This window comes from Chiloscyllium plagiosum, unplaced genomic scaffold, assembly GCF_037043375.1.
Source record: "Chiloscyllium plagiosum isolate Xiang-an unplaced genomic scaffold, Cpla_swu_hap1 HiC_scaffold_31, whole genome shotgun sequence".
Taxonomy (NCBI): domain Eukaryota; kingdom Metazoa; phylum Chordata; class Chondrichthyes; order Orectolobiformes; family Hemiscylliidae; genus Chiloscyllium; species Chiloscyllium plagiosum.
This window is the reverse complement of record NW_028270169.1, coordinates 4388854-4399302: the sequence shown is the minus strand read 5'-3', so window position 1 is coordinate 4399302 and position 10449 is coordinate 4388854. Positions and strand designations below refer to the sequence as shown.

General features: G+C 38.8%; 1 protein-coding gene across 2 annotated transcripts in view; it reads right to left on the bottom strand.

The window, feature by feature from the left end:
* Positions 1-86: 86 nt before the first annotated feature.
* Positions 87-10449, bottom strand: part of ywhae1 (tyrosine 3-monooxygenase/tryptophan 5-monooxygenase activation protein, epsilon polypeptide 1) — a 47748-nt gene continuing 37385 nt past the window's right edge. Inside the window, exons 3-7 of one of the 2 annotated variants that reach the window (XM_087977143.1) lie at positions 9352-9458; positions 8634-8840; positions 7897-8033; positions 6395-6441; positions 87-3243 (exon numbers count right to left, since the gene is read on the bottom strand). In XM_087977143.1, coding sequence (XP_087833269.1) covers positions 6434-6441; positions 7897-8033; positions 8634-8840; positions 9352-9458 — 459 coding nt within the window. In that variant the 3' untranslated portion in view covers positions 87-3243; positions 6395-6433. The remainder of the gene's footprint in view (positions 3244-6394; positions 6442-7896; positions 8034-8633; positions 8841-9351; positions 9459-10449) is intronic. The other variant, XM_087977142.1, reaches the window with a different exon arrangement.

Genomic DNA, 10449 nt, shown 5'->3' with positions numbered 1-10449 from the left:
CTTAAGTATCTTGTTTACCATTTTGGTACCCGTAACTTTATTTACTATACTCAGACAAATGAGTAATCTCACCACTGCACAAGAAGTTGAGAACATTTTGTTTAATTACAGTAAGTGTTACACAACATACTACAGTGGATCACTGGTGGCAATGCTCATGGAAATAAGTCATTGCTCATTTGCAATAAGTCGCAGGAGGCCAGGGCTGAAAAAATTAGAACAATTACGATCAATTATAGCAATAGATCATGTCAGGAAAACAGGTGGTGAAAATATCAAACAGGAACACAGATGGGGAATGTCAGTGACCAATGGTCAAAAAATTAAAGATAATGGAAACAAAACTAAGTGGACAGCCAAGAACTTGTAAGCTGAACAAATTCCTTTCAAGGAGTGAAACTTAAATGGCAAAAATTTTATGGGCAAAAATAGAGAAAATTTAACCATATTCAAAGACAGTGGAACAAGTATATAAAGGTTTTGGGAAATTAGAGAAAATCAGCATGCTTTACAGAAACAATGTTAATCATTGGCAAAAGACTCAATGAAACTCTCTCACTACCTGAAAAGTCCTCAGTTATACTTTTATATCTCCAATCTACTTCTTCGTGGTGATAAATCATTCAAATATTAAGCTCTCTGAAAAAGATCTCAATGACACTTTCCTGATCTACACATCAAATTATCTTCTAACACCAGTAGTTCCTTCCTAGAATGATGTTGCATTCGAGCCTTGCTTTATACCCATAGCCATCTTCCAAATACGATCCATTGATATTAAATTTACTGGTCTACAGCTTTCATTGAGTTCAACTCTTAAATAATAATTTAGTTACCAATTATCTAGTATACCACTCAAATTGAGAGAAATTCAATTTTCCATCTACCTAGCATTGCTCCTCCATTTACTGAGTATTTTGATATTTATGTCTGCTACTCAGCTGAAATAGACTAATACTCAGATCATTGATTACTAATTATGTGATCTCTAGCTGAAAGGTTCGCTGGTATTTTTTCCACACTATTTGCTTTAAAACCTTAAGTATTGAAACACTCCACCAACATTGCCCTTGCTAGGTGACTACCATCATTCTCAAAACTATACATACATTTTGGCAACCAGTATCTTTTGACTTTATTTCAGCTGGGCTCTCAAATCTCCATTCTGTTCTCTAGTCTGGTTGCTTGCACTTGCTTTATTTTTCCTGGGCTGCTTTTCCAACAACTCATCAAGGAGACAGCTTATTCGCAGGCTGTAAGGAAGGGGTCTCCAACCATTAACTGACCTGCTCTCCTTTGAAGACATTTTGCTGAAAAATTAATCACAGCTTTAATTGTTGTAATCTATAGTCCTTGCAGTACCACTCCAAGATCAGTGCTCCTCCTTTCTTTTCAGCAATTATTTGACAGTTACTTCACAATAGATTGATTTAGTGGGGAAAATAAGCATTTGTAATTTATCAAATGTGTGATATGTACTTATTGTATTTGATGTGGTAGCTCAGATTCATAAACAATTCCTAGAGGGACAATCCAATGCAGACAGATCAGGGGCAAGATTCTGCTCAAGTTTTTGAACATGTTTTCCAGCTGGTGTCTGATTGAAGGGATCATTACCTCAGACATTAAATGGTCACTGGATATTGAGGTTTTGGCTGAAGTTCTGCTAAATCCACTGAGATTCCTAAGCTAAGGAAAGAAGGTAACCCATTCAATTACTATCGAATAGCATTGCTAAAGAGATGGTGCAACTGCCTGGGACAAGGACAAAACTTGCTCCATTTTATACACTTCAGAATTTTTGGTAAAGTAGCAAACGATTGCTGACATCAGTAAAACTGAAAGCAAAACCAACTAATTGTTTCGGGAGAGGACAATAATTGCTTCATCTCAAAAATCAACCTGGTACAATAGCCAGGATGTAGTGGAGGAGACTAGGCTGCACTGGATTCTTCAAATTATACCAATGACCAAAACTACTGCCAGCTAATACCAACTTTCCAAAAGAATATTTTCTGCAAGTCAGTTTAACTAACACCAAAAAGGTTCTCTTACTTTTCTCACTCCCTACAATCTTGCTTCCAATTCTGGCACCAAAATCAAGAGTATTCGTAATATACTGAACAGCAACACTCCTCCTTTCATTTAATCTTCCTAATCACTGTGTTCTCTTTTCAAAGTCTGTAAAACAAACAGGCAACGCAGAGTCACAGACAGGATAAACAGCAAGAGATCTTAATTTAGGTTCTTTTATTTAAGTTTAATATTAATCCATGCTGTGTTTCAGTAAGAAGGATACAGATCTGTATCGGTGGCTCCAGTCAGATATATCCAGTAGTACAAATTAGCTTCAAGTTACACATACTGAACAAAGAGAGAAAGAGAAGGGGTAGGGAGAAAAAGGAGGAGTGGGTAGGAAAAAACCAAAACTTGTTTTAAGCATGCAGGCTTCAACAGCAGCTCAAACACGACCTGCTCTGCCAGGATGGACAAAAAAACAGCAAAGGACTATCTATGGATTGTAACTGTCATCTGCTATCCTTAGGATCAAAAGCACTGAAGAAAAACACTGCACATCAGGCTCACAGACTTTCAGAGCAAGCTACTTAACTGCTCACAAATACAGTTTTATTTGTTTAGCCACACTAATCGCTGCAAGTATTTTTTCTGGGGAATAAAAATAAGCAAACCAACAGCATGCAGTCGCTAAGAAGATTTGGTGTGCAAGATGCACAACACACTTAAAAGGGTTTTTTTTGGGGGGCAGGGGGTGGTGCTCACAGCACACAGGTTCGGTTGTCATTCTTTGCAATTCATGACCAACCAGCAATTAAAATTGAATGCTCAGATCTCAAGTGGTTAAAAAAAGTGCAGGCATGAACTATTCATAAAGCTGCATTAAGTAGAATTGAACAGTTGTTTCAAAACAATTTCCAAAGAATTATGGTAGCTAGTCAAGAAAGCAGGTCCCAGTTAAACATCCATAGAGAGACAGCATTGCTTTTAGATTTTATTTTAACCAAGTAAAAAATAAAATAAAAAACAAAAATAATCCTCGGAACCCAAATGGGCACATAGCTAATTCTGAGGTCCAGCACCAACATCAAATTTACTGGTTCTCAGCTTGGACTAGGACTGTAGGGAGGGACAGGAGAGGGGCAGACAGGGTCTTCTCATTCGCCATGTCTTCTCACTGATTGTCGTCATCAACATCTTGCACCACATCTTTACACGGTTCCTCACCTGTACAAAAGGAATGAAGTAAGATAGATAATTAATTTACACACCCGCTGCACAATTAAACACCAGCTACATACTCCTCAGCAGCAGCTTTCACAGATAACATGCAGCTTTTTCAACATAGGCTGTTGCATTCCAGTGACTAAAGCCATGGTCAATTTGCCCCAACCCACCTTCCACTTAGGGCTTTGTTGTTCTTCAATCCTGAGAAGTGAGCTGGATTCTAACTTGGTTCAGCTAATAAGCTTTTGTTTTTAAAAGGTGATCAGTATGCATCACACCACCCCTAAAAAGCCAGGATGATGAATAATGATCAGCATGTATGACCAGGTCATAGGAGAGTTTGACATATCACTCAGACATAAAGCCTCAACTGGAAGAGCATGTCAGGGCAGAAATGAATATATAAACAGATCTACTCAGTTCAATTATTCTAAAAACATAAATTCTAGTAAAAACTGCATTCAAAACAAGGCTTTGGAGAATGTGTATTCAGCTCCACAAGCAAAAAGCAGACAGGGAACTGTCAGACTCTAAATTCTTGTTGCCATGTTCAGACCAGAAATGACAGCGTTTGGAAAATCTGGTGGATGCTACACCTCAAGCATTAGCAAATGCATTTTTCAATAATGGGACTAGAGGCCACAAATTTCTTCATTAAAAAGCAACCTGTGTGTTACTGTAACATAGGCATTAGCCAGCTTACTTTGGAATGGATTAATACCAGTTAGAATAGAACAGGATGGAAGCTCACAAGTACAATCTGCTTTCCCATACAAGATCGAGGTAGGTAATGATAATCTTCTAGAAAGTCACTCACTCCCTTTAGGAAACCTTTTCTGTCATTCATTACAGAGGCACACATCCCATTCCCAATAATTCCAGCCAAAGATGTGTACAAGGAGAGACACGCAGAATACCAATTCCTCAAACTTCTCATAACTCTATTTCATGACTTGGATTTTAGTCAAACTTTCCACAATGAAAAGTTTATCTAGAAGCAGAGGGAGGTATCAGAATTACTACCTAGGAAGAATTTGACTCAGCAAGCTGCTGTTTTGATTTCATCTTAAAAATTTTTGGGCTTGCCTCACTGTGGAGCAAAACAGGGGACAACTTCTAATGCCTGAATACTTGCTGCAGGAGCAGGAAATGTGACTTGCATCAACAATTCAAACTGCTTTTAAGCATGTTTTATCATCTGAAAATAGCATAAAGCAATGGTTGCTTGAATTAGGTTATGCATTATCTCTAAGCTAAATATTGGTACTATTTGCAGTGTCATTTTAAATTCCAGAAATTGAGGTTGATAAATTTTACACTTTCACTCCCACCAAAAAAAGCACCTGAATATCGGTTAAAACAAAAGCAAATTTTTCTTCCCTTGCTAAAGGGAAACAGATATCTGGAATATCAAAGCTATTGCATTGGTTTAATTCCAGTGCTTCTAAATTGCAAAGTCATGATCTAAAAGCTATAGCAGTAACTCAGCCAATCATTAGCTAAACAAATTACTTGAATAGGTCGGAGATATCAGAGAGAGATCTTAAATTCAAGAACCACAGCTTTAGAAGTACTGTACACCACCATCTTTTGTATTTTACTAGGTCCAGAGCTCAAGTACCAATTGTGGGCAATGCATGGATTAAAACTATTTTCAACATGTAGGAAAGAGACTGACCAGACTGATACCAAAGAAAACAAAGCCCCATTCATCAAAATCAAATTCAAAGGTTGTACACCAGATAGTGTCCCAACTCTGGGAGCTACATTTCAATCTAGTCAAAAACAATGAAACAGGCCTTGCATGTGAAACTGATTATTTGTAGCCCCACTGCTGGAAAATACAAAGCATGAGTCTGTTTACAATTCCGGGTTTGCCAGACAATTTAATGACAACTGACATGAACAGTGTCACACTGATGCAAATGTGCGCTGGAGTGAATTAAATGTAACTGATGCTGTGTGGATAGAGTCTGCTATACTGCATGCTGCATTAAACTGGGGGTTGCAGAAGTCAGGGAAATTAAGCATAGGATTTTATTGCATAGACTTCAAATGTTGGTTGGCGAGGGTGTCAGACTACCCTCTTCAGCTCAGAGCTCAAGTACTCCATGGTCATTTGGGCACACACAAATGCTCAAAGGTTTGACAGCTGGTGTGCCTTAGCACAACATTATCATTTGCAATGAAACACTATGGACTTGGAAAGATTTTTTAGAATTCTACTTCAGTGTGCTGGTGGTAACCTCCCTTTGACAGGGATGGGGGCAATGAAAATAGTTTGAATTGGACTAGGCCTAACAGAGATACTTCACCCAATGTTTCAATCGACCAAGCTCAAGCAAGGGACAAGTGAATTAAGTACCTCATAACCAGATTCAGAAGTCAACTACTCTTCTACATCACCATGAAACTATAAGGTCCCAATGAAAACAGCCATGATGCAGGGCATTATTATCCCAGTCTGTTGTATGCCGATTGTGACAAACTACAACACCACAGAAATTCACAAGCAGCTGAAACCACAAACTGAAGTCCAAACATGCCCACTTGTTAAAATGCATCAGAGTATGCCCAATACTTTTAGAATGCTGAGGCAGACCTAGCTGTGAGACAAGCCACACAGGTTAATTCAAAGTTGAGGCAGATGTCACAATACCAGATAAATATGAAAACCACAAATCCAAGATTAAAAATGTCCTTCTTCTTACTGGCCTTGGTTTCTGTGGAGTTAAAAGTTAGTGATGGAGTGGGGCTTTTTTTTCTGCTGTACATTGTGATGCTTTCTTTCCCAAATCTGAGCCACCCAAAACTAAGGGCATACTAGCACATTCCACCACACCCCACAACTCTGATGATGTCATTTTAAAGTAGATTCTAGAAGGGCAGAAGCACAGGAAATACCTGAATTTCATTTGCCAGCTTCAAATAGTTTATCAAGATACAGCACACAAGGCTCAAATGCCCCAATGAGCTAATACAATAAGAATCACAAAATAGGCCAGATTCAGCAACTGACTGACATTTGCCCCAACAGTGACACCATTTTCTCTGGGATAAGGCCCTAACAATACATCATGAAAACTTAACTTTAAAATGGTATTGTGACATCTCATGATATGACAAATGCTTGGCATTCTCAATGACTTACAAAGTACAGTTTACAGGGGGAATGAATGGTTCATATCCTTTAGGAATCTATTCAGGAAGGAGAAAGGAATGGAAGAAAAAACAGGAATGTGAATACTAAAGAGGAAAATGAAACAGTACATAACAAATGGAACATAAGTGAAACAGGAGAATCCTCAATGAAATGGGAAGATGTATGGTTATTGGGACTGCTTTTCACAATGTCAACTAATGTCACCTGGGCTCAGAAAGCGATCATTCATTCAGCAACAATTAGTGGAGAAACTGCCAAATGCAGACAATATCATTAGTCAATACCATTAAGGCCTATGTTTGTTTGTTCCCACAGGTAAAAGTTGTCTCTATACTAGAGCACAGGAAACAACTAAAAGAATATGGTGCATTGGGACAGGAAATAAAAGCACGATATATAGTGTCACACTGACTCCCAAGTTATATTGGAACTGAAACCTCAAATTAGAATTGATTAAACTCAAATTCAGACAAAAGCTGAGGTAGTTCTGCTTTAAAAGGATACTTCATCCATAATCAACATGTTGTAAATGCTATCTGAACTCATCCTCAGACAAGGCAAAGATAAATTGCAATTTCATTGTTTTGTCTATTTTGGTAAATTCTCAAATCCAATTGTAGAAATCATATGATGAAACTGAGTGCTCACCAAAGCGCTATTTAGCAGATTAAACAAAGTTCACCATTAACTCCACACGACCAAGCTCTCTCTCTGATCAGAACCCACGATATCTGAATTGAGAGCACCAGCACATGGTACGAGGATGGTATAATCTGGTCTCAGGTTACATAAAGTAGGTATACTCTGTGAAGACTAAGTCTTCTACAGTTCCCAAACAGCTAGACAATAATCAACAAGAAAAAACTCTTTCAGAATAGGGAATAAAGCACATATTCACAGCAAAGGGAGAATCAGAAGCTTAGACTTGAAAACATTTTCATGGACTCCAGGCTCAACAGCAGACTTGAGTGGCTCAATGACTTAATCCTGATTATATGCCCAGCAGAGTCAAAGTTTCAACCCTTCCAAATGTTAAAAGTTGAGTTGGGCCAAGTTCAATTCCAACTGGTTGAGTCCTTTGATCAGATTAGAACACAATTCTCCCAGATAATCAGCAGACATTTTGTTTGATTAGACAGCAAGGTAATGCAGAAGAGATTCAATAGCTCATCTTATTTATTTTCTATTTCCCTTTGAATACACTCACAAATGAAATATCCCACGCATCAAAAAGCCTTCCACTACTTTGGCAATAATTATTTGATATGCATGGACAAGTGCAGACAAGAAATCCTGAAGAATCTCCTCAGCTTCTGGGGCACAGATTGAAATACCCCCAAAAGAATGAGATACCCCCTCCCACCAATGTATTGGTGTCAGTGGGCTGAGGACGAAGAACACCGAGGCAATACAAAAAAGGGAACTGATTGCATTTAGCAAATAAAAAGATATGGTTCTGTGGAAATCAGAAGTATTTGCTGGTTACGTACCATCTCCCTGCATGTCTGAAGTCCATAGTGTCAAGTTGTCACGTAACAACTGCATAATGAGTGTAGAGTCCTTGTAGCTTTCTTCACTCAAGGTGTCCAGTTCCGCAATTGCATCATCAAATGCTGCCTTTGCCAATCTGTGGGGTGAAAATGATTTTTTATATTGGTGCTTCAGCTAACTTAACTACATTTGAAAAGCCAGACTAGCACTTAGCATTTCAGTCTCAACAGTTAATATTCAGTCTTACCAATTTCAGTATGGTGGTTCATTGGATAAAAACTGTAACCATTATGCATTAGCTACCTCCCACATTGGAGATGAATAGCCCATTAATCTGTTTTGGCAAATCTGCATGAGGGACGTTAGCCAGGTCACCATCAGAAATCCCTTGAAAATGTCGACAGAATCTTTTAACATTCACTTAACACCCACCAACCCACAGGATTAAGACAGGACTTCAGTTTAACATCTTCAAAGGATAGTGTCTAAAATTGTAGCTCTCCAGTACTTCATTGAAGTATTTGCCCAGAGGTGATCTAAACCTTAACTTAGGACTAGGTTGACAATTTGCCCACCATAGTTGAAGCGTAGGCTCTCTTCCCTGTCTTTACAAATATGGTTACTCCAATAAGGTAGCAGAGGTAATCTAATGTGGCTCAGCAACCTTAGGAGAGAAGGCTACAACTGGAAACCTAAATATCTGTTGTTCTAGTTTTTATGCATACTGTGTACATACCTGCAGGCACGGTCAGGAGAGTTGAGAATTTCATAGTAGAATACAGAGAAATTCAAAGCAAGGCCTAAGCGAATGGGGTGTGTTGGTGGAAGTTCTGTCATTGCAATATCACTAGCCGCCTTGTATGCAACCAGGCTGTTTTCTGCTGCCTCCTTCCTGTCATTCCCTGTTGCAAACTCTGCCAGATACCTGTGGTAATCACCTTTCCTGTAATTAGAACAAAGGACAATAAGACCAGTCGCAACAACTAACGAATGGTTTGTTAACTATAATATAGTTCAAAGCAAAGCAAGGGCACACAGCGACTCATCCGAACACTGGTGAATGACTTATCAGATATTACTGAGAAGCTCGATTTTTGGCTAATTTCTTTCCCCTCTCTCTGTTAGCTAGGGCACTTGGCTAACTGCAGTTGTCCTAAATACATCTCTGATCAAGGTCAGGTAATTCAGCACAGGTCAGTAATTCTATTTGTGCCTTTTACTTCACCACCACTTTAAGCAGCGATTTTTACTGACCAGACCATTCTAGGAACACCTATTATTTTGTTAGTGTATTTTTCTTTGGCTGGAAGAGGAAATGAATTTTTGCCTATAAATTCTGCTTTACTACAATAGTACTTTTATCTACAGTGCAACAATAGCGCACAACTCGGAGGTGACAGGTGAGCATAGTGCAGCATGGAAATCTAGCATACCCCAAAATACCCAGTACGTACATTTTATAGTAGAAAACCTTTGACTCTCCGGTGTTGGCAGCAGGAATGAGGTGTTTATCCAGTACATCCAGAATGTCATTACAAATTGATTTCAGTTCATCCTCAACCTGAAATTACAAACACAACATCAACTCTCACAATAGACCAAAAAGTTAGTTACTTGCAAATTAGAATACTTAGGGGCTTGAATAGAACGGATGTGGAAAAGATCTTTCCACTTGTGCGAGAAACTAAGGCCCAAGGGCACAGCCTCAGAGTGAAGGGACAGCCCCTCAGAACTGGAACGAGGAGGAATTTCTTCAGCCAGAGGGTGGCAAATCTTTGGAACTAATTACAGAGACAGCTGTGGAGGCAAAGTCAGAGTACAGTTAAGCCAAAAGATAGATAAGTTCTTGATTAGTATGGGAATCAGGCAGGAGAATGGGATTCAGAAAAACATCAGCCATAATCAGATGGCACAGGAGACTTGATGGGCCAAATGGTCTATTTCTGTTCTTATATTCTTTTGGTCAAAACCTATCTGCATGGCTATTTCAGTGTGAATGTACAAATTAGGTATGTGAATTCAAAGACAAAACATCATGATTGTTCACCCAGATAAAGTAACCTGAGATGTATGGATGGTGTAAACTGGGCTCATGACATATTTTCATTGTATATCTGTAAATATATTGAAAAGAGCACAGAAGCACTAACATGAGGGATGGTATGGAAACTTTTCACTTGAACACAACATACTAGCCAAGTGCTTTTGGTCTACTGTTGCTCAAATGCAACACCTTTTGTTAATAAAAAGTACTTCTAGGCAGAAGGAACTTTACCCCTGAAGGATGAAACATTTCCTGGGCAATCATAGCATTGAATGCACCATATGTCACATTCCTAACTGCAAGAAGCCTGAACTTGCATTAATGGCACTACCTGGCAAAGTACAAGATTTTTGTTTTTGTTTTGGGGCGGGGGTGGAATAACGATGTGGTGGTGAGAGAGCGCATGAGACAAAAAAAAAAAAATCGGGCAGGGAAGAGAAAAGACTCGAGAAGGAAAAAAAAGTTATACCAATTCATAACTAGAGTGATTTGGAGATTTTGTTTCCTC